Here is a 24,897-nt window from a genome sequence, read left to right on the forward strand (position 1 = left end):
AGCAACAACAAGTGAAATGAACTTTAAATACCTCAACACTGCCAATACAAAGAATCATGAAGAAGAATGCATGTATATAAGCAACAGGTTATTATGAAATAGCACGTTTAAATGAAGAGAATCAATGATTTATATTTATATATATTAATAATTTTAAAAGTAATTTGCTGTAATTACAAGTACTTCATAAAAAAAAAAATATTATGCAATGCAATTCATCATTCACACAAGTCATCATGGGGTGCAGAAAAATTTGGCTAAAAATACACTGTTACCTTTGTTAGTTTAAAATGCTGTGTGTGAAACTGGAAGCAGGCCTAATCATGAATGAAGAAACCGCACACTTACCACATGTTGGCAGTAGAAACCAAATGATCCTTAAAATGGTCTTCATATTGTTGACGTTTCCAGTTAAATCTGGTTTCTAAAAACAGTATTAGTGAGTTTCTGAGGCACACCCAGCGCGTTTTCTGAAAGACACAAAAAATCTGGAGATCCGTGTTATATTTACTAAATAAATCAATTTGATTATAGAATAAGTCTGTTTACAAATGTGGTCTTCTTCTTTTATGTTGGCGGTTGGCAAAATCTGTCTGAGTCTCTTGCAAGGCGTAAAACCAACCCGGACTCATTGTGGAAACGTAGCCCCGCGGACCTTTCTGCGGACCGCGATTTACGTCCCGGGAGGTACGTATTTGAGCGTTTTTTTTTTCGCGGCGTTCGCGCCTGCGCCGTTCTCGCGCGAAAAGCTGCCGGATCGGGGAAAAAAAAAAAAAAGCAAAAGCCCTCGTCTTCGATTTCGACCGCGTTTTCGGATCCCGCCGCGTTCTCGCCCTCATTTTCCGGATTCCGTTTTTCGTCTCATCTGATTTCCGGAACCCGCTGTTCCCCGGACTCGATCCCGGTCGTCGTCCACTGCAGCCAGCTCTGGCTCCTCCTCCTCCTCGTCCGGGGCCTCCGCTCCGCCGACGCAATGCTGTGAGCTAGGCAGACAAACTGATTGCGTCGGGAAAGCCCTCCACTCGGAGGCGAGCCGTCGGCCGGCGAGCGCGAAGAGGAGGGGCGGAGCGGCGCCACACCGCCCCGCAGCGTTCGCTCGAAAAAAACCAAACGCGGCCTTTACGTACCTCCGGCCACATAGATCGCGGTCTCCAGAAACGTCCGCGGGGCTACGTTTCCAGAATGAGCTTGGGTTGCGTAAAACTGTTGTCCCGTCTGTTTGGACGAATAATTTTTGTGATCCTTTTTTTTACTGTAAATGAACAGTTCACCACTACAGACTGAATCGTTCAAACTGTTCGCGTCAATTAATCCTTATCCACAAATTACTCAGTCATTTCGACTGAGTAAAAAAACTGAATATACCAATTTAACCTGAAGTAAGACACGCCATGCTGAGAGAATCGATGAACAGATTCATTTTATTAGGAATGAGGCCCCGTTTACACTAGTGCATTTTAGTTTTAAAACTGTGTTTTAGATCAAAAACGATCCGCGTCCACACTAGTGTTTCACGTAGCGTTTCTGAACATATCTCCGTCCACACTACGCCACCAAAAAAGTATATCACATGACCATTCGCGCACTCTGGGCATGTGCGTTCTAGTATAGACAGGAAGTGTGTGTCTCGCTCGGCATTTGGTTATTGATAGTCAATAAACGCCACTTGAACAATGAACGCGATGGCAAAGACAGCAATAGAGGAATTTTTGTGGACAGACGACCAAGTCGAGTTGTTACTAATCGTAACAAATGAATAACTGCACAATGGCGCCTAAAACAGATAATAGTGCAAACAACGCTCCCATTCTGTGTCCATGTTGTTGTTTACAGTGAAGGCTGGTCTGCTGTCTTCCAGTAGTGTTAAAGCCATGTGTTATAGTCATGTGATAAGGGCTTGATGAATAAGGGAAGGATACGCAATAACACAAAAGCCCCAATCAGGTAGTGAATCTCAGCAGTCCCGCCTCCGTTTTCAGATGTCTCCGTTTTTTCCCATCCACACTGGGACGGAGCAGCAGCGTTCAGACTGAAAACGGCTTCTCCAGCGTTTCCAAAATGCTCTGTTCTTGGCGCTCGAAAACTCCGGCGTAGTGTGGACAGATAGCGTAACCGTTGCAAAACTTATGCGTTTTCAAACTAAAACACAATAGTGTAAACGGGGCCTGAGGATATGGAGCATGCACCGAGCAAACATGCAACAGCTGACATTCAACACTGTCTGATATTTTGTGTCTAATAAAAAGTATCAAAAGCACTGGCAAAATAAGAGGAATGTTTTACAACTCAAAAATCACAGGGCCAACCAACACATGACATATACTGCCTTTTCAAAGATACATGTCGTGATTTTAGTGCACATAATAACTACATAGAACTTGCACAAAATCATGTGTAGAGATTGAAAAGTTATGTATTCCTAACCTTGTGAGATTGTCACAGACACTTGCTGTGTTGTTAAATGAACACTGGAGAGCATCCTCTCTAATCCTTTCTGCCTTATGTGTGTTCTGTTTTGTCTCTGATCTTCATTGCTTCCCTGGTGAATTTATTGTCCACAGCTGTTTAGTTTGAGTTCTGTCCTTATACGCCCTCTTCTGGGTCTTGATTTTGTTTCGGACGTTTTGTTGTTTTGCTTTGTTTTTTCTCCATTTTGCATTTGAAGTTTATTTTTTGTATTTTGAAATGAAGCAGCATTTGTATCCTGAATCTTGACTCTTCTGTCCTTCATGTAAAGACATCATGGTTGTTGTTGTTTTATACTGATGTGTTTTCTTTAGTACCGGAACACAAACCAGTACTGAAATATCACAATGCAGAAACGCTTCATCTACTTCATTACTAAATAAATCCATGCTAGAAAGCATAGAGACTCTGTCAAGAGGTGTTCTCAGAGGTATTTTTTACACATCACTTTCATATCTGTTTTAGTCGGGACCCATTTCTCTGTTTGCTACAACTGATTTCTCACTTTGTACAGCTGAAATCTTCTGGGTTTTTTATCTGTTCTGATGCTCAAACTGAAGAAAATGATTCACCTGATTGTCTTCAATCTGACTCTGTTGCATCTATTTGGTAAGTTTTACATTTGCACATCCCTGCTGAAAAAACTGCTTAAACTAACCTATGCTGGTTAGCTAGTTGACCAGCATGGTTTTAGGAGGTCATCACCCAGCCTGACCAGCTAAGAGCAGGCTGGAAATGGCTAAAACCAGCCTGAATTTGCCAAAACCCCTCTAAAACCAGGCTGGTCGACCAACTACCAGAAAACCAGCTTAGGCTGGTTTAAGCTGTTTTTCACTAGGCAATGGTGTTGAATCAGTGAAGTCGTTTACAATGTCACCGTCAGTTGTGCATTAGTTCAATTTTTATAAGGATTTTACCAAATTATCATTCAGTTTGTTCTCCAGGCGCGTCTGATGCTGTAACAGTGAAGCCAGTGATGGTTGGAGATTCAGTCACTCTAGAAATACAGGGGAACGGGGACATCGAGTGGAAGTTTAAACCCCACAACATACTTATAGCTCACATCAACAGAGATGAAATCACATTGCTTGATGACATTCTTGATGGGGGTTTCAAAGGCAGACTTACGCTGGATCAGACTGGATCTCTGACCATCAACAACACCAGAATAACAGACACTGGAGATTATAAAGCAATCATCACCAGCACAGAAATGATACTCCACACATTCCGGCTGACTGTCTATGGTGAGAACACCCTGTCTAAAATATTTACATTTATATATGGGTGGTTGTAATTTGGCAAATTCATTTATGCACTTTTGTTTGGAATCTTAAACTGTTCATTCAAACATGTTGTGTTGCTAATATTTGCAGGATGAAGTATTATAAGTCTTTATGACTCAAACTCATTCAGGGCATGTTTGCACAGCAAAGATGATGATGTGCTCAAAAAAGGCCACATGAATATTATTTGACACTTTTAAAAGTTTTTTTTTTTTTTTTTAGTTTACACAACAATAATAGTGTAGTTTTCAATGTGAAGTTTGGGTATGTTTACACCACAATGATTTCAGCTAATATATTAAAGTGATTTACACAATGCCCATCAGTGTCACTTTTGAGCAAGCTGATGATTGACAGTATTGCACAACTGTCAACAAATAAAGACGTTCAACTTGTAGTGGTACAGCGGGGATACTCTGTGTTATAGCAAACAACTTAAAAAATGCTGCAGTGCAAAAATGCTCACAGCTGAGTGTTTTAGAGCAGCGCTCACAGTAAACACACACTCTAATACAAATTCCTTTGTTGCCTTGATAAAGCTAGTGTAACGTATGGCAATACAGATGATGAGCACATATTTTGGTTTTTGGGACTCCTTTTTTTATAATTACTCAGTTGCATAATGTCTTCTTCTGCACACATAATACAACTTCGTTTGACCATTTTTGTGAATCTGCATGAACAGAAATCATTTTGACAGTGTTGTATGTGATGTTTGTGCAGAGAACCACTTGACAAATTCTCAGTGTTTAACTAACGTCATGAAACATTAACTAAAATTGTTATGATTTAATAGGTTTTTCATTCTTTTATAACCTGTTTTAAAACATTTTATTTCTTCTTTATCTAATGATTTTTATTATTTGTTATTATTTTCTTATTTTTGTCTCTATTATTCCTGTTTATGTAAAGCACTTTGCATTGCCACTGTTTGTGAAATGTGCTATATAAATAAACTTGCCTTGCCTAATTGAAGTCAACTGTCTGTTCCAACAATCGCTGGACGATTTGTTTCCACGGATTTAAAGAGTCGATTGTTTTGAAGCCCGTTTTAAATGAATCTTTAATTCCCTTTGAGCTAATTTGCTACACCTTAATAACAGTATTGTCTTATTCTGTGGTTGGCAAATAATTTGATTACTGATGTCCATGTAAACAAAGTCACTGAAGTTTATTATTATTAAGTCAGATGGGATACTTTAATTAAATCTAATTTATTCTGTAATATTTTCTAGCTCCTCTTCCTACTCCTGTCATTTCCACCTTAACTCAACACCCAGCTGCATCTCCAGAGTCCAAATGTGTGCTGCTGTGTTCAGTGGTGAATGTGAGCGCTGTGAGTCTCTCCTGGTTCAGAGGAAACCGTTTATTATCCAACACCAGTGTGTCTGATCTCAGCATCTGCCTCTTTCTACCTCTGGTGGTGGAATATCAGGATAAGAACACCTACAGCTGTGTGGTGAAGAATCCCATCAGAAACCACACCACACATCTGGACACACCCTGTAACACACACTCAGGTATGGTAGTGAGGATACTAACAATTATTAGTCAATTCCACAATAAATAAATAAATAATACAAACATTTTGAGACTGCTAACAGTTGAACACTATATTCCTCAGAAAATGGCCTCTTTCCTAAACATTTGATCCTATTGGTTCTCTCTGCTGTGGTGGGCGTGCCCATGGTCACGGCCGTGGTGACTGTTCTGGTTTATAAGTTCATATCCAGACATCTTCAAAAGAAGAAGCGTGCGCAGGAAGAAGCACAAAACGCCTATTCATCTCTAGTTTTTTGCAAAAAATAGAAGATAATAAAATCTCAATCAGCAGCCTTGTTCAGTGCACTTACCAGGGCGTCAGCCATATTAAGTGCCGTCCCAATCTCAAAATTTTTCTAGTGCGCTGAAACGTTTGCATCCAGATAAATCCCACAATGCACTGTGAAAATCAGGGCACATCATTATTCAACATTACGCATCCTTAATGGAATTTTGGAAGCCAAAATGATCAAATGTAATGACAAATAAGATGTTTTTCTAAAAAGAGTCAATTTTTTTGACTGGATAGGTTAGAAAAAATCTAGCAAACATTGCTAATGGATTAATTGTTTTAAAAACGTATTATTTAATATATGAACATTAGTTTTGCTGTTATTTAAAAACAGTTTTGATGAGATACAATGAGGATGTGTCCCAATGTTTAGTGAAACAGCTCATCAGTGCCCGAATTCATGCACAAGACCTACTGATCAATGATCTCGGGTGCTGACTGAGACACATGCAAAGTTTCCGTTTCATTGCTGGTCAAAACTCAAAACATTTGAAGTGTGTGCATCCACTTTTACTAAAATTATTATATCTCTAGAACAGAATAAGATGTCTTGACCAAACTCACAATATGTGCTCAATCTGTGCTCAAATTATGAAATGCTGCATTTGGCCTTATGGTAGCACTATAACGGAAATAAAATCGTAAAATCAGATTCTTTGTATTGTGTTTATAGCAAATATATTGTCTTTGATTGATATCCCAGTAATATCTAAAGAGGGCATTGCTTTATCTTGAAAACATTGTCGCCATTGTGCAATAACATTTTAGTAGCTATTTGAGAAGGTAAATGAAGGCCGATTGGAACAAAAATGGGTGTTTGACCAACGCAATCTCACAGCAATTCGTAACTTTTTGATTTAGTGGCTAGTTTGTATGAATTTGTATGATCTAATTCTAACAGTTTAGTAGGATTTGCTCATCACCCAATGACGGTTGGGTTTAGGGGTAGGGTTGGGTGTCACGTCTCTTTTTTTTTTAATTGTTCATTTTCATATGACTGAACTCTGAAATACTTACGTTTTCTCATGAGATCTGTCTGGTTTGACTCATGGTCCTATAGGTCTGTGAGATATTTGAGAAGAACAAATTTAACTTAAGAACCAATATTGTCAATCAAACTATTCATTAAATATTCACCATTATATTAAAAAACTTCTTTTGTGAACTTTTTCTAGACTGGGGGGTGCGTCAGCCTCAATTACACACCTGAAGCAGCTAATCAAGCTATACACTGAGCTTTTCTCCTTATAGACTTCCATCCCTACGCACGTGAATACAGTATGTTAGACTGGAAAAGCAAACTCACGAGACAAGTTTTGCAGTTCACACTTTGGTTACCTTTCAGCACAGTGCCTGACTGTTTAGGAGCACATGAAGCTTTATCTAAAAATTTCCTCACCACTTAATTCAATAATATTCATCATATTTAAACCAAACTTGGGAGTTTATGATAACCATTTATTGTCATAAACCTGCTAGTCTGGCAGTTAAAATATGCGTTTTATCAAAACAGTCTCAAAATTCTTGAATTCCCAGTAACTTTAAACAGATGTGTCAATGTATGTTTTGTGGGTTTTCTCCTCGTTTGTTTACTTTCCTAATTGTCTATTTTATATGTGTGGTGATGTTTTTGTGTAAAGATTATTGAATGCCTGTTTTAAAAAAATAAACTACCTTTTTAAAAATGTTTTTAAAAGCTTATATTGGAGCCTGATATAAATAATTCATTGTCTTAATCACAGTAAGAGCACATGCAACTGTAAGAAATTAGTCTGCCTTGACCCAACTTCTATTTCACAAGTGTATTCTATGCTGATTTCTAAACAAAGAGCTTAATTATCACACATGAAGTATTTAAGTGTTTAAATAATGCCGTTAAAGTGATAATTCACTTCTTTTAGCATGGGAGCAGCAGAGAGCCATCACGAACCATCTGCTTTCTATAACAGTTGGTCTTTCCACTTAAATGTCTACCAAAGATCTGGAAACGGAAGAGCATCACTTTTATTGTTGTTTTTTATTTACATTCAAAGCGAAACCTTAACATGGTAAGGGGGAAGAAACAGTATAAAATGTTTGAATGGAGGATGATCTACATTCATTTAATCTCCGCTGAATCTGAAGTGCTGTCTCCACTTTGTTACTACTACTCTGGAATAAAACTTACTTTTTTCTTCAAGACGTCCTCACCTTTTTTCTTACACAACTGTTACTACCAATAATCATTATAATTATAGTACATCTCTCTCTTTTGCTGTAAAGTGATGCCCAAGATATATTTTATGTATTCACATAGGCATTCAATTATTTGTTACATAATTAAATAAACTTGCTTTCATTTTAATTCTTGTGCCTCATTCTTTACTTTGTGGAAAAAACATTAGATTTGAAAACACAACAATTCAGATCTGCTTTAGGTTAAATCTTTAGTAGACTTGTAATTTTAAGTCAACATCTTTTTTTTTCCAAGTCATAGTTTTGCAAGTGTCCATGTGTTAACTGAGAATAAAAGATGCACAGTAATATATATTGGTTTTAAAAGAAAACTTTATTATTGTCTCTGGAAACATTAAGTCAGCACACACACTTTATTTACACCAAGAAAATCGATTCTAAACACAGTATCTGGCCTTTAAAAGTAAAAGAAAATAAAGCATTAGATGGAAAGAAACCTGTTTAAAGCTGTCATATCTTAATCGATGTGGCCATTTCTGGGAAGCTGCTGACCGCTGGGTCATAAAAGTACCGAGGGTAAAATGAGTCAAAATGAGAGCTGAGCACAGTCTCAAAAATAAATGCGTGCACACGAGTCAAAATATATTCCACGCTTATCTTATGCTGACCTGCATGCAGCAAAACTATATTCATGCATATTTAGATTTAACATTGCTAAGAGCTTCCATGTTGTGTACATCGAACTCTGACTCTACATCTGAATGTTTCAGAAATTGAAATTTGATTAACATTTAGCTCACTCTAAAATGCTGAATGTCATAACACAACATTGGGTCAAATATGGGCAAACTCAACCACTGGTTTAAAAGTGTCATTTAATTTTAATTAAAAAAATTAAAAAAAATAAGTGTCTGGGTTTCCATGTTTGACCCAGTGTTGTGTGGTGAACAGACAGAAAGTCACTGCTGGAGGATCAACTACTTTTGCTTGATTCACTGATATGTGAAAACTTCATAACTGAAATACAAATATTTAAGAAGAAAACATGCACAGTTTATTAAATCACACTTCACATTATAGCAAACCTATTTAATGATCATTCTAACCAGTAGTTAAAGGGATAGTTCAATCAAAAATGACAATTCTGTCATCGTTTACTCTGCTTTCACTTGTCACAAACCAGTTTCATCTCTTTAGTTGAACACAAAATAGGACATTTTTAAGAAATGTTGGACACCTTTAACCACTGACCTCCATAATATCAGCTGTTCCTATAATGAAAGTCAATATTTTCAGCTTTCTAACATTTTACATAGAAAAAAGATACAAATAAAGGTTTGTAACCACTTGAGTATGAGAAAATATTGAGTAAATGTTCCTTTTTGGGTAAACAGTCTCTTCAATAGACATCATTGTAATGCAACAACACTTATCAAACATTGAGATCACAGACAAAGTTAATTACAACACAAGAAAGAACAGACTTCTGTGGCCCTCCGCTGAATAAATAGTCAAAACCCTTTGTTTCTCAGACTAAACAATAGCTGCACTCGCATCCTCTTTACTAATGATTGCAATTCATTAACATGCACAGGTTTAAGAAAAAAGCTTTTCTTATCACAAATTTTGCCTTGCTTCTAGTCTATGGAGATAGTTTTGTTTTATTATTGTTCAATCAAAAATATTTAGTTTTAAAGAAAAATTAAGTATGTAGTAAATAAAAAATAAAAGATTTCAAATAAAAAAACATGTTTAATTTAAAAACTTATGTCAATGATAATAATATATTTTATTAATAAGAGAACAAAATTAATGAGTGTGCAATGAAAATTGTGGTAACTGCATAATAGGACAATTGTTTATTTTTTGCAATACAAAATATTTTATTATCATTGTAATAAGTTTTTAAACTAAACGTGTTTTTTTTTTATTTGAAAAACTTTTTTTATTTTATTTTATATTATTTTTTTTACATTTTATTTTTTAATTACTACATAATTATTTTTTCTTTAAAACTAAATATTTTTATTGAATAATAAAGAAACAAAACTAACTCCATACTAGTTCAAATATTAAAAAATTCTCAAATCAAGAAGCATTTTCTAGACAAGCAACACAGATTGTCTTGGTTTAAGAAAGAAGTTTTTCCTTAAAACAAGCAATATAATAAACTAAATAATCTTATGTCAAAAGGAAACATGATTATTTTGCTTACACTATTGGCAGATTTATTTTTTATTTTAAGAAAACTCACTTAATTATTTTTAATTATTTGTTAGAACAAGACTAGAAAGTCTAGTCTAGAAAATGCTTCTTGATGTAAGATTTTTTAGGATATTTGCACTATAATAAAACATCTAAGAAGAGCATTTCAGTGTCTCATATAGATTTCAAAACGTATCTACAGCTTTCAAAGTGTTTATGAGTTTTCAGGAAGGTCTGTTCAACTCAGGATTGCTTGATTGTGGCATCTGTATATTTACTGATTCATTCAGTGTGTTTCTGGAGTCATCTGGAAGAGAAAAACAGACAAAAACAATGAAGATCTTCATCTATTCTGTAGTTGTACCTTAGCAATATCACTTCTGACATCTGACTGTGACAATCAAAATAATACATTTTCTAAATTATTCAACTTTGTCACATTTGTTTTCTTTTTGTTTGTACCGGAGTCAATTTTTCAGGGAATTTGTACCTTTACTCAAGTGCTTACTTATTATTATACTTCATCCACCACAGTAAATATATGACAGCAGACCACAAAACCTCTTAAGTTGTACAGATATATTTGACAATTCAGAAACTATCCCTTTTTTCAGGAATACTTCATAACTACACACTATGAATCATTTGTTAAGCATTAACTACATCTACAACTGCTGTATTGCTGAATTATATGCACATGTATAATGTGCTTAATGATTGTGTTTTCATACGTTGTTAATGAGTCATTTTTCACCACTAAATTGCTTTATTAACTAAACTTGATCCAGTTTTGTGACCTAATCTAAAGTGAGGACTATTAATGCTTTGTAAATCCCTTATAAATTATAATTAAAGGCTTTTAAGTATCATAAGAACAATAATTCTTGCAATCTTATCTAAAAATAAAAACTAAAAAATGTAAGCTTTAAACATTGCTGAATAACAGGAGTGTCAAAATACAACATTAAATTTAATAAAACGACAACAATATACTAATTTAACAATATATTATGATAAAACATGTCAGTGTTGTTAAGCTATGTTTCAACTGTACAGTCATTATATTTTAGATAAGATTGCAAAGATTTAATTTTTATTTGATTGAATTCATTTGAAGTCATTTGTTTTTTTCCTGTTTCAAATATTCTGAGTCTTTATTTGTCATTTATAAGGGATTTACAAAGCATAAATAGTCCTCAAGGCGACACGGTGGCTCAGTGGTTAGCACTGTCGCCTCACAGCAAAAAGGCCGCTGTTTTGAGTCCCGGCTGTGCCAGTTTGCATTTGTGTGTGTAGTCTGCATGTTCTCCTTATGTTTGTGTGGGTTTCCTCCGGGTGCTTCCCACAGGGTCAATAAAAATGGTGACTAATAATGTTGTCTACTCCACAGCACCAACACAAACCCCTACTGCCAACTCTAAACCATTTGAGAGAGCGGTCTTAAATAACTGTTGATGTAAGAGTCGTTAAATAAAATAAAATAAATAAAAAAAACTTGCTTTTATACTTATGTGCTGAGAGCTTTGAAAAGCTTCATAAATACAGGCCCAAGGATCTTGCAGGCCTTATTAAGATGCAGATTGTCATTTCAAGGCCTCAGATAAGCAAATATGTTAGAAAAAAAGTATTTTGCACTTTAAAAAAACTAATAATGAATTGGGTATCATTTTAAAGTTAATTAGAGTTTAGTTACCCACCAGAGATGGTAACATTGACTTTCAAGCAAATGTGTTTCTTGTGTCTATTCCAGAAGGTCAGCTGATAAACTCCAGAGTCGCTGCTTCTGGTGTTGTTCACAGTCAGAGATGCGCTTTGATGATGCAGCTCCAGTCTGCCTCTGAATCTCTTATCATCCCCGTATACAGTCTCTCTGACGTCTCCGTTCTTTCCAGATGCTAGCCTCACATCTTCATCAAATGTCCACTTTGGCTCCTCACCTTGCGCTATATTAAAATTAGTGATCAAAATTAAGCTTTCTCCCGCCATCACAGACACAGTGTTTGGGCCAGATTCACCTGAATAACAAACAGAGAAAGTTACTCAGACTGAGATAAAAGTAAAGTTATACTATCAGTTTGAATAGGACTGTGTGTCATTCATTCATTCATTCATTCACTTTTCGGCTTAGTCCCTTTATTAATCTGGGGTCGCCACAGCGGAATGAACCGCCAACTAATCCAGCAAGTTTTTACGCAGCGTATGCCATTCCAGCTGCCACCCATCTCTGGGAAATGTTTGTCTTTCAGTATCTCTCTATTTTTGTTTTCTAGTATTTTCAAAAACCAAGACAAAACATGTTTAAAATTAAAATATTGTGAGCTTAAAATTGAAAGTGTAAACTATAAATGCACTTAGCTTATCATCTAATATCATAAAAAGTTTCCTCTTAATATGCGTACTTTTTAAAAATTAAGGCTCATTGTTTGTTCTGTTCAGTGATTCACCACTAGGGGGCAATATGAGGAAACCCTCGTGATTCATGTGGATTTTAGGATACACATCGCCACTAGAGCAGAACCATTGAATTTTCAAAACGTTGTCGCATAACGAAGTTTACGGAAATTATGTAACGTTGCCAATATGAAATGCACTCAGAACCACCGATTCAAAAGAAAAAAAGATTTGTAAATGTTGTAAAGCTTCACAAAGCATTACGCCCCATTCACACGGGGCGTCAGCATCAACCCTTCCCATTCACTTTGAATGGGTGACGTCAAGCATTGTCGAACTGCATAGTGGATACGTCGGCGCCGCTTCAGAGGCATTTCTCGCTGCAGAAGTTGGGACAAGCTCAACTTTTCAAGCGCCAAAGGAAGCGTCAGCCAATCAGATCGCTGTATGCAAATACACTAGCTAGACAGTGGCCTATTGCTGACTGAATTTCATTGGCTGACGCTGCTATGACGATCGCTTCAGCCCCAACTTCAAACACGCCTTCAGTCAAACCCCGTGTGAATGGGGCGTAAGAAAGCAGCCATCAGTATTTATTAATATGAAGTAACAAGACAGGCAGCTCAGCGGTAAGGACTGTTGCGTCACAGGAAAAAAAAGTTCCAGTTTGGTGCTCCAATTTACTCCACAGCCCAAACACATGCAATATAGGCGAATTGGAGAAACTAAATTGGTCGCAGTGTGTGTGTGTCTGTGTGTGTGTGTGTGTGTGTGTGTGTGTGTGTGTGTGTGTGTGAAAGAAAGAGTAAATGGGTGTTTATCAGCACTTAAGTTGCTGTACTCTCAGTGATGGGTTTGCAGCTGGACGGCATTTGCTGCGTAACACATATGCCAGAGTAATTGTTGGTTCATTCCACTGTGGCAACCCTTGATAAATCTGTGACTAAGCCGAAGAAAAGTGAATCAGTGAAGTAACGAGAATAAAGGCTCCTAATATCATTCTTGTTTTCAGCATTCAGACCCCCCTATTTTATTTCATTATTATTTAAACTCACCAAACACAAAGACTCTGAATGAGCTGTAGATGGGCTTTTTGCTGCTGATGATGTGTAGTTTATAAGCTCCGGAGTGTTCGTTTGTGATGTCTCTGATGGTCAGAGATCCAGTCATCTTGTCCAGCAGCAGTTTGTCTCTGAATCTCTCGTCGGCTTCAGTAAATGTGCTCTCTGATGTTTCTCCGTTCATTTGAGCTATGAGATTGTTTTCGTCTCCAAACATCCACAGGATCAGATCATCTCTTTGTAGTTTAGCATTGACATTCAGAGTGACGTTGTTTCCCTCCTTTCCTAATATCATACTCGCTTAGAAACAAAACAAAGGGTTGAAATTAGATCAAGTCACAATGTGAAACTAAATGTTGACTGCAAAAGACTGGAGGAAATAATACTGAACCACTGTGATGGCAGACTTTGGTTAAAGCATTTTAGTATGAACAAAACGACATTTTCAGATCATTTACAATTTAATCGGTCTGCTGGTTTGTCCATTATTGTGGCACCACAAGGCCATTTATATTATCACATGATTTGTTAAAACAAAATCACATACATATTTGATGCAGATGCTCTGTGCACGCATGTTTCCATCATAGTTAATGTACATTGTTTCTTATTGGAAAAAAAAATTATCCTATTCAGTTCACATAAATTTATGCACATTTATTTTTATTCATGTGATTTTGGGATTTCCATTAGACATTCTTCAGAGACATCATCTCTGAAGTCGGAACATGAAGGAGTTTGAGCTAAATCACAGACTCACCTTTGACTAAAACAAAGAACCGTTTATCTGATGGCTCTGTGCTGCTGTTGATCTTTAGTGTATAAAGTCCAGTGTGTTCGGGTCTGGTGTTCTTGATGGTCAGAGATCCAGTCTTGTCATCCACCATCAGTTTGCCTTTGAATCTCCCATCAGCTGTATCATATGTAAGGATCTCTCTGCCCCCTTCCTTGATTTCAGCTAGAAGAGAGTTTTCTTCGTACAGCCACTGTATCTGATCTGTTTTACCAATTTCACCATTAACCTTTAGCGTGACAGATTTTCCCTCTTTCACTGACACTTTGTTGACTGTCAGAAAAAAGAAATGAGATCCTCAATCACTTTACAAGAAGAAAAAAACTATTCCAAATTAATTGATAATGTGATAAAGCCTATTATAAAACAGTCAGAATAACCAAATAACTCTGGTTTTAAAAGCAATGAAACAAAGTCAGAAGGGAACATTTATGTGGCACTAAAACAGACACACACATTACTTTTCATTTTTAACAAAAAATCCCCAAAATATTGAGTCAATTAATATTACTACACACACATTGCAACTAAGTGATAATAATACATTGCATGTGTGCATTTCAAAGCATCAACATCACAGAAATACTCACAGTTTACCAGCACTTTGAAGGTCTTGCTTGAGGTTATCTTGCCACTGTTGCTGATCTGTAGTTTGTACAGTCCTGAGTGATAGTTTTTGAAGTTTGTGATGGTCAGAGATCCAGTCTTCTTGTCAAGGTTCAGACTTTTAAATATCTCATAAGGAAAGACGACTGTATCTGTGGTCTTTTCCAATTGAGCTATGAGACGGTCTTCATCTCCAAACATCCACTGGATCAGATCCTCATTCTGTATTACAGTGTCAGTGACTAAAGTGACAGAACTACCCTCTGACACTGACATCACATCCTCTTCATTTTACAGAAGCACAAAGAAACAGAGGAACACAAAAGAAAGTTCATTCAGATGCTGTTTATCAGGACTGAACAAAAACAAGAGTTGATTCAATCAGTTTTGTGATAGTTTAAATAAATATCAAATGAACCCTTACAGGTTAGTGATACTAGAATAAGATGCATTATAAAAAAAGACAAATGTCATTTAAAAATGAAAAATAATAAGAATAATAATTTCATGAAGCTAATGATAAAATCACATTAAATTACAATAAATATATTAAATAAATACAAAACATTATATAATAAATAAATACAAAACATTCATTTAAAGTTGTTCACTGTACATACAGTGTGGGTGAAGGAAATATGCTGGGCTGTTTTAACTTAATGTTGGCTCAAATGTGGACAAACCCAGTGGTTGTGTTTGATTATATTTGATCCAACATTGGGTTACTACAACCAATAATTTGTGTGTGTGTGTGTGTGTAGAAAATATTTAATGGCTATAGAAATTGTGAATAGTAGTATAACTAAAGCCATTATGACTGAGAGCATGTTGAAATCTCTTGCCTTCAAATAGGCAAATATGAAAAGGTTGTCATACTTCTAGTATCAATAGTGAAGGCATGTCCCTTGCTGAAGTCACCCAGCTAATCTAAGATTTTGACAGGGTGACGCAAACACAGGGAGAACATGCAAACTCCACACAGAAACGCCAACTGACCCAGCTGAGGCTCGAACCAGCGACCTTCTTGCTGTGAGGCAACAGCACTACCTACTGCGCCACCGCGTCCCCTCCGAAGAGTTTATATAGGTTTAAATGTGAGTGTAATACAGTGTTAAATTTGACCTGCATAGGTTTATCATTAAGTTATAACGATACCTATACGAAATATTAATTATTGCACAAGTGATAAAAATATGATGCTTTCAGTGAAATTTTATATTTTTAGTCTTCTACCTACATGCTATATTTTTTCCACAAGATATTTTGGGCTGAACTAACAATTACTAACATTACTTTATATAATGGCAAGTTCATTTGTATTCAATTACAGAAATGTGTAGATTAAGTTTTTTTAATTAATTGATGAAATCAAACTATTTAACTGAGTTAATTTTTTTATTAATAATAATAATAGCAATAATACTAATGATAAAGAAATCAGGTCAATTTGAACCAGGCATGAACACTTTGGTCACGGAGTCAGAAGGCATGGATGAAGGTTAAAGATCTGAATGTTTAAACCGATTAATCTTAGCCTGTAAACTGAGCTGGTAATCACAGTGTCTTTTTGGTTCAATGCATGTGATTGGTTGTTTGCTCCTGATGTTCTGCCTTCATGTGCCCACACTCATGAACTCTGGATCAAAGTCTGAGTTAACAGAATAAGTTTATAATCAGGGTCATGGTAAAAATAAAGCCTGATTGCACTGGTAAATTAGTCAACTCAAAACTCATCCTATAATCCTGACTTTGTTTAGCCATCATCATGGAACGGGCACCTGCTCTTCACTTCAACACTGACTTTCATTTAAAGACTTGAGATACTCACGTGTGAGAGTAAGAATGAAGGTTTGGTATGAGGTCCCTGTGCTGCTGATGATCTTCAGTTTATAGACTCCAACATGTTCGCTTGCTGTGTTTGTTATTGTTATTGATCCAATCTTAGGGTCCAACTCCAGTCTGTCTCTGAATCTCCCATCAGCACCATCACCTGTGGAGATCTCTCTGGCATTTCCATTGACTCCAGCAATAAGAGTCTCTTGCGGTCCGAATGTCCACAGTATCTGATCGTCTCTCCGAATCACAGCATCAGGCTTTAGAGTGACAGATCCTCTCTCCTTCACAGACACTATCTTTGCCTCATCTGTCATAACAGCACATAAACATGGTGAAACGTGGATATTATGAATTAATCTTATTTAGTATTGGATTAAATGTTAATGAACAATCTAATAACCATTGATGCTACATGAACTGACTTGTTAGTAGAGATGCAGGCACTCCCATACTCCTGTTTTACAGTCTTGATGTGAAAATTAAAAGTGCAGTGCTGTTGATGTCAGACCAAACTCTGGGTTATGGACACAAACAAAGTTTATTATTGGCAAGATAATAATGCAATACAGGCTAACAAAAACAAGGCATCACAAGGGTAAATGAATAAAAAACAAGCAAGGTGAGCAGGCAAAGCAGACCAACAAACCAAAGACATCAAAGCAAACTAGGTATGTGAGGAATGAGAAAATTTAGGTCTGAAACACAAAACTCTGGATGCACTTGGCTGAAAACCAAAATTGCTTTGTAGTAAGTATTTATTGTTTTATTTAAAAACATTTAATTGGCTAAAATTATGATAACTGTGAACAAGTCGAGATGCATCATTTTACCGCCATTACCATGACAGCACAGTAGCACTAATGCAAGCAGCAGGATCAAGCATATGGCATGGAAATCTAGTGTTGGCACGTCATTTGAGCAGACTTTGCTATTCCGGTGAGCATGTGCAGTTCATGCAGTTATAAGTATGTGCATACATGAGCAGAATTTTGAGCTATTTTGAACTTTGACCATAGCGTATGCTGGATCTCTTCCATTTTGGTCAGTGCAGCAACTAACCACAATTGCATGGCTCGGGCTATTAAAATACATGGATTTCATAGCACTGCGCTTTCTGTGTCCAGCATAAAAGTCGCTGTAATTACTCGGCTGGAGGTAGATACTTTTTTCAGCTCATATTTTCCCCCCTTTTTTCTTTTTTGAGCCAAAAACTGAATTTTTGACTAAAATGTCTGTTCATCCCTGAAGGACAGCAAATACAAATGCAAAAAAAAAAAGACAACTTATGATGATAAGATATAGGGAATGCAAGGAGATAAAGATAAAGGAAATCCTCTAGTAGACATAAACGGCAAAACCAGCAGTGACTGTGACCGTTAATAAGATGATTAAAACCACATACATATAAACAAGAAATCCTAAAACTCAAAGAGTGTGAATGGGTTAAAAGACACTCAGAAATCTTTTGAACTATATTTGCCCAAAAATACAGTGCTTCTGGTATGAAGTAGTGACTAAAATAAAAAAAGATAACTGGAGAAGAAATGGTCTACTCATTTAATACATTATACTGTACCTTGAGAAAATGCTGGAAAATGTAAAGGAAATACACTGTTTGGAGGAAGTCCAAATAGAATAAGGATGGTGGGTCTTCCTTGGTGTCTGGAAATGATTTTTCAGAGTCCAACCCTCATTTGGAGTGATTTGGGCTCTTTTTTGGGGTATGGTGGGTCTCTGGAATGATTAAGTCTGCATCGGGATGGTGGCTCTTTCTAGTGTGCGTCTACCTCTCATTATGAGGATGGTGGGTCTCAAGCCGGATTGAAGCAAGTACACTCACTGAGTTGAGTTGTTGAGTTGAGTTGAGTTGTTGAACCAGGCCCAAAAACATCAGGCCATGTCTGACAGGAGGCCACCTACAAGTCGGGATATCTCGCACCTGGAGGTACGTGCCCGACCCCGTTAATCTCTGACCTGCCGACAAGATTTTGACGACGCATGAAAACATGAACTTGGTTCTTGTGCCTTGTTTGCCCACTGGCTGATTGGAGCTTGTGTGATGCCCCAGCAAGTTTGTCTGATTCCTGCTAAAGTTGGCAGTCGCTTTGGCCCTGGAAAGGGGTCCCATCCAGGGTGTTCAGACATTAAAATCTGCCCCAGAAAAAGTGTTCAATTCCTGTTAATTGCATTGCCTGATTTGGCCCCGGAAAAGGGGCCCCCATTCAGGGTGTTCAGACATTAAAATCTGCCCCAGAAAGAGTGTTCAATTCCAGCTTAAGGTGGCGGCCACTTTGGCCATGGAAAAGAGGCCCCATCCAGGGTTTTCATAAAAAAAAATCTGCCTCTGATTCCCGCTATAGGTGGCAGCTGCTTTTTGGCCTGGAAAGGGGCCCCATCCAGGGTGTTCAGACATTAAAATTTGCTCCTCAAAAAGTGTCAGAATCCTGCTAATTGTGGCATCTGGTTTGGCCCTAGAAGGGGCTCCCATTCAAGGTGTTCAGACATTAAAATCTGAAAAAACGCCAGGTCATGCCTGACCAGAGGCACCCTTTCCTGGCCAACCTGTCGGGATGTCCCGCGCCTGGAGGTACATGCCCGACCAAGTTTATCTCTGACCTGCAAACAGGATTTTGAAGATAAGTGAAATTGCGGACTTAGGTTCTGCCGATCTTTTGGAGCTCATGTGATGCCCCAGCCAGTAGAGTCTCTGGCAGGGTGAAACAATGAGAGGTGGTGTTGGGTCTGGCTGGCCCCAATCCAAGCTGATCTCTGAAACATACCCAGAAAAAGGTTAAGGGTGCGTATTTCTGGTCTGGTTCAATCCTGTCAGGTGTGCACACCCACAGCAAAAAAACATGCAAAGTCTCACAGTGTTGGCACAGTGAAGCTGCCCAAATGATGCCATTCGATGGCTAAAATGGGTTTCTTCGAAAGGGGGAAAAATGTAAAACAAATCCCCAAAAAGTCGTAACAGCTAAGCATTAAACCCGTTGGAAAAACGATTTGAATGTAATGGTTACACACACAACCTCTCTAAGGAGGGCATCAGCGGCATGACACGGAAGTGGGTGCCTTGTTTTGGCCTGCCCCTTGCGGTGTGTGAGTCTCTTTACCTCGCTGCACCTGTCAGCAGTTCACAAGGTGGCAAACTCGGAGGAGAAGAGACTTTTGCTCTCGCTGGCGTCTGGCCGTGTGGACTGCCCTTTTTTTTATTAGTAATTATTTTCTTCTTCCTCTTGTTTTTTTCCCCCTAAATAAATAAAGTATTAAAAAAGCACATACAGTGGCACAAACAAAAAAAGATGCATCATCAAATATACACAAACTAACCAAACACAAGTTTTGTTAATGTCATGCAGGTCAACGGTTATAAACAGACTTCAGTTATTGCTACTCTAAACCAATTTCAACCAAGCTGGTGTTAAAAATGGCCTTTATGCTGACTAACAATGGAAACACCTACAAAAGCACATTTTAATACTTACACATCTGACATTGTTGAACAACGAACTCTCCTTTTTGCGGCTCTTTTTAGCAGCACATAAAAACAAAAGTTTTATAAATACTAGGAAATTTGAATCAATCATGTAGTCCCCATTTTAAACATACAATACACTGTAGCTTTGGACAAAATAAAGAGGCTGCTCCAAACAAACTTGATTTATGAAATGAATAATGTACATTTGTAATGTTAAACTCAACATCATACCTATGAACTATATATGAAAATGCATTATACATTTAACACTCTTCTGTAGCACTACATCACTCACTTTTAGGAAGAAATTTGTGGCGATGGTAAAACACAAAAGCCGCTGCTCCTGTAAACACCAGCAGAAGAACGATGACAGATATTCCTGCCGCAGCACCTGGAGATAAACCTGAATCTGGAACTGATCAAGAAAAACACCATAAACATCCACTACTGTAGATCTTGTAAGTCAATGTTTGTTAATGATTCTTGATCAATTACATATAAAAATTACAATATGTACTTAAATATACTTTTGATATTTATATACAAGCTGCCTGCAAGTTACATCAGCTCCAAACACATTTGTGTATCCGCCATATTGGAATGATCAATTTGTCGTCATTCATTGTAAATTACAGACATCTAGTGTTTTGGGATTTAAGATTGCAGTCTGTTTGCCATTAAAGGTCATAATTTTAAATATTGTTCAGTTTCTTAACCATAAGTAAGTTCAGAACGTCTTCCATGAGTTAGGTGTGAACTTCAGAATCACAGTCGTGGTAAAATCAAATGCTGAATTGAAACCTTTTAAATCAATATTGGAGTTGCTTTTGCACGCTGGAGGAAGGATGACACAATGGCTGAAGTATTTATTTTAGAAAATATTTCTTTTAGACAGGAAAGGTTATGTTTTAAAACTATTTTAGTCACGCAAAGCTGTTGTAGATTATGTTGTTCTGAATGGGTTATATGCACAGAAGTGTTGTTCAGCCACTGAAATCTTCCAGCAATAGACTGATGTGACTATTTTCAGTTTCATAAGCACCTTTTAAAGCATTGATAATGTAGATTTTATTTAGTTTAACAACAAAACATCAGTAAATGGTGCTATTCTGCATAGCCTGCTTTACTGAGGTCAAGTTGACTTAGTGCCTTTTTTTTTCCCATGCTACTTTGAATATTTGGTCTAAAATTGCATGCAAGTATGACTTAGTAATAGGTGTAATTCCTGCACGCTGCCGGACAACCACTAACTACATTTCTAGCTGGCGAATGACATGAACTAGTGGGTTGTCTGCTGTCATCTTCACTGTGTGAGTTTGTATTTCAGAAGGTGTGGCTTTGGATGGCAGTGGAGGGACTGTGTTTTAAAAATGTTATGCTAACCAGTTATCATTTTGGCAGATCACCTACTGCAGCATTAACGTATTGCTTTTGTTTAGCAAATCTAACAACTGAAGTTTAATACAGTATACATGCATAAATCTAGTTGATGTACATTGACTAATGCTCAAGTGTTAACAAAACATCTTTGGCCTTTTATAGCAGTTTATGTAAAAAATCCTTCAGAAAGACAACAGCATATTGTAAAGCAATTTCTGTCCCTGTTATATTGTAAAGCTGTAACCCTGTAAGAGTGTTGAAAACAGTATAATTAAAATTCTATATAGTATAACTAAAAGTTAAGGGAACAAAAACTTTTGAAAAATTCCTCACCACTGACAGTAACGTTGAATAACCACTTTGAAGTGCCAGATTTGTGGTTGATCTCTGCCTTATAAAGTCCAGCGTCTGTGGTTGGGATATCCATAATGGTTAGTGCTCCAGTCTGACTGTTCAGCTTCAGTTTGTCTCTGAATCTCTCAACGTCGTTGGGATAAATGGTCTTGTTGTTATGGAATTCAGCAATGCGTGAAGTTTCAAACCTCCACATTATTCGAGTGATATTCTTTATACCAATATCATCAGTCTTAAGAGTCACAGTCTGTCCCTCCATCACTGACACTGACACATTTATTTCAGCACCAAAAACCTCTGAAGAACAAACAGAAACAACATCTCAGAGACTGAAACACTGCTGAGAATGTTAATGGGAAATAATTTAAAGGGAGAGAATTAAGTCTCGTCTTTTGAACATAATTATTTTAACTATTTAGCTATAAATAAAGAACAAATATTCATTATCAGCAACATGTGAAATGAACAGTTAATACCTCAAGACTGCCAATACAAAGAATCGTAAGGAAGAACAAGAAGAATACATGTACAGTGTATAAGCATCAGGTTATTATGAAATAATAAATGTTTCAAATAAAATGATGAGAATAATTTATTTATAAAAGCATTACTTTATTTAAGTTTATATATATATATATATATATATATATATATATATATATATATATATATATATATATATATATATATTCTTAAAAAGTAGTTTACTGTAATTACAAGTACTTGCAATGTAAAGGACATACTAACTCTTCACACAAGGCATCATGGGGTGCAGGGAAATTTGGCTAAAAATACACTGTTACCCATGTTAGTTAAAATGCTGTGTGAAACCGAAAGCAGGCCTAATGACTGAACAAACCGCACACTTACCGCATTTTGATAGTAGAAACAGAATGATCCCTAAAATGATCCTCATATTGCTGCGGTTTCCAGCTAAATCTGGTTTATAAAAACAGTATTAGTGAGTTTCTGAGACACCCAGCGCGTTTTCTAAAAGAAACAACAAATCTGGAGAACCGTGGAGAGATGTTTAAATAAATCTATATGACAGTATACGTTTGTTTAAAATTCAACTCTTTCATGTTCGAGTCTGCTGCTAGGCGTAAAACTGTTGTCCAGTTCGTTTGGACGAATCGTTTTAGTGAACCGGTTCATTAAAGTAAACTTCTCAACAGTTCACCAAAACGGACTGAAGTTTCTCTCTTTGAGCGACTTTGAAACGTACCTGACTTTCACTTTGACACAGAAAAAACTAGTATCCCAGAGAATATACAAATCTAACCTTAAGCAAGACACGCCATGCTAAGAGAATTATGAACTGATTCATTTCATCCGGACTGACGATACGGAGCATGCGCCGAACAAACATGCAACAGCTGACATTTAACACTGCCTGACAGGGGCGGACCAGGAGGCGAAAGACCCGAGGGGATTCCTGGCGCCGTGTTACATTTCATAGCTCTGCAAGATATAGTCTTGCCATATGTAAAAAGAATTTAATATAGTTTGTAAGGCCATCTCCTCTGAAATCTGTATGCTTTTTTAGAAACAATAATAATAATTCATTGATTTCTGCTTGTTCCCTTAGTCCTGATTCTACTGTTGTTGGTTCTATTGTTTTTCCATCCAATCATAAAATCAGATCTTTATTTTTAGACCTTTTCATCTCAAATCCTTCTATTTCTTATTGGAACAACCTCTTTGATGATATTATGGTCGTCTGGTCGCTCCCCCAGAATTTTTTTTAACAAATAAAATTAAAGAAATATCTTTTAAAATTATTCACAGGTTTTATCCCGTTAAACAATTTTTACAAAAATTCAAAAATGACATTGACATCTCTTGCACTTTCTGTGAAACCTCTTCTGAATCTGTTGCTCACTTGTTTTGGGAGTGTCCCACTGTTAAATCTTTTTGGTCTGATGTAAACTCTCTAATTGTCCAAAAGGTTTGTGGTGATTTTTCTTTAAGCTATCGTCATGTTATTTTGGGGCTATATATTAAAGGAAAATAATTCCTTACTGCAACTTTTTGCATAAACCTCATTTTATTTTTTGGAAAGTTTTTTATACACAAATGCAAATATAGCTACTCGTGGTAAGCCTATTTTTTTATTTTTTAAACGAGAACTATAGCTCTTTATTTAAAAAACATCACAGACTCTCACAATAAGAAAGCTATTAAAACTTCTAAAATATGTGCTTTATTTAATATTCTGCAATAATTTATTTTATCTTTATGTGCCCTTAATTATTTATTTTTCTTCTTCTTTTCTCTCTCTTGTTCCCTTTAATTTGTTTTACATATATTATATTTGTTCTAAATTTGTTACAATCCACTTTTTTCAAAAAGTAATATTTCTATTGATTGTACTATACTTCTTTCAGTTTTGTATCTGTATTTGTTGTGATGTATTGTTGTTATTGCAAAAAAAAAAAAAAAAAAAAAAAAAAAACATTTCACAGCTGTCTGCCGTTTGCATTTATCCGGCGATTTTACTTTCTGTTTCTCATGGTTCTTTTAATAGCCTGTGTGGAAAAAACGGGACAAAAACTTTTGATATTTCGTATCTAAGAAAAAGTAGCCTATAAAGCACTGGCAAAATAGGAGATTTTTTTTTACAACTCAAAAATCAGATGGCCAACCAACACATGAGACAATACTGCTTTCTGAAGATGAAAATTTGAGATGCATGTTGTGATTTTAGTGCACATGACTACATAACTAAACAGAACTATCACAAAAACATTAGAGTCATGTATGCCATGTACGAAAAGTCATGTATGGCAAAATTGTGAGATTGTCACAAACACTTGCAGTGCCCTTAAATGAACACTGGAGGGCATCCTACCAGCTTGACCAGCCTAGCCAGGCTGGGAGCCTAGCCAAAACCATCTATGCCCAGTTTAAACCAGGCTGGTCAAGCTGGATTTAGCTGGTCATTTTCCAGCCCGACCAGCTAAGACCAGGCTGGAAATGGCTGGAAACCGGCCTGGAAATGGCCAAAACCCCTCTAAAACCAGCCTGGTTGA

At 36.7% G+C, this 24,897-nt stretch overlaps 2 protein-coding genes across 3 annotated transcripts; one reads left to right on the forward strand and one right to left on the reverse strand.

Annotated features, from left to right (window-relative positions):
• Positions 1-2,876: 2,876 nt before the first annotated feature.
• LOC141380170 (uncharacterized) lies at positions 2,877-7,927 on the forward strand. Of its 2 annotated transcripts, XM_087303813.1 has the most exons (5): positions 2,877-2,896; positions 2,981-3,075; positions 3,411-3,713; positions 4,988-5,272; positions 5,377-7,927. In XM_087303813.1, the coding sequence occupies exons 2-5, from the start codon at positions 3,012-3,014 to the stop codon at positions 5,559-5,561; spliced, it is 837 nt and encodes a 278-aa protein (XP_087159939.1). In that variant the 5' UTR covers positions 2,877-2,896; positions 2,981-3,011; the 3' UTR covers positions 5,562-7,927. The 2 variants fall into 2 exon arrangements, with proteins under 2 accessions (XP_087159939.1, XP_087159938.1); XM_087303812.1 differs by lacking the exon at positions 2,877-2,896 and having other exon boundaries at positions 2,930-3,075; positions 3,399-3,713.
• A 188-nt stretch (positions 7,928-8,115) lies between these two features.
• si:ch73-27e22.4 lies at positions 8,116-23,224 on the reverse strand (the record flags this gene model as incomplete). Its single annotated transcript, NM_001423393.2, is given in 11 exon segments — positions 8,116-10,207; positions 10,209-10,273; positions 11,664-11,981; positions 13,413-13,718; positions 14,179-14,484; positions 14,802-15,101; positions 16,646-16,960; positions 20,139-20,180; positions 20,427-20,546; positions 21,845-22,160; positions 22,734-23,224. Coding segments are annotated over 10 exon segments (2,136 nt in total), but the record flags the coding sequence as incomplete, so codon positions are not given.
• Positions 23,225-24,897: the final 1,673 nt, after the last annotated feature.

This window comes from Danio rerio, chromosome 22, assembly GCF_052040795.2.
Source record: "Danio rerio strain M-AB ecotype USA chromosome 22, GRCz13ab, whole genome shotgun sequence".
In the NCBI taxonomy this organism is placed as follows: Eukaryota; Metazoa; Chordata; class Actinopteri; order Cypriniformes; family Danionidae; genus Danio; species Danio rerio.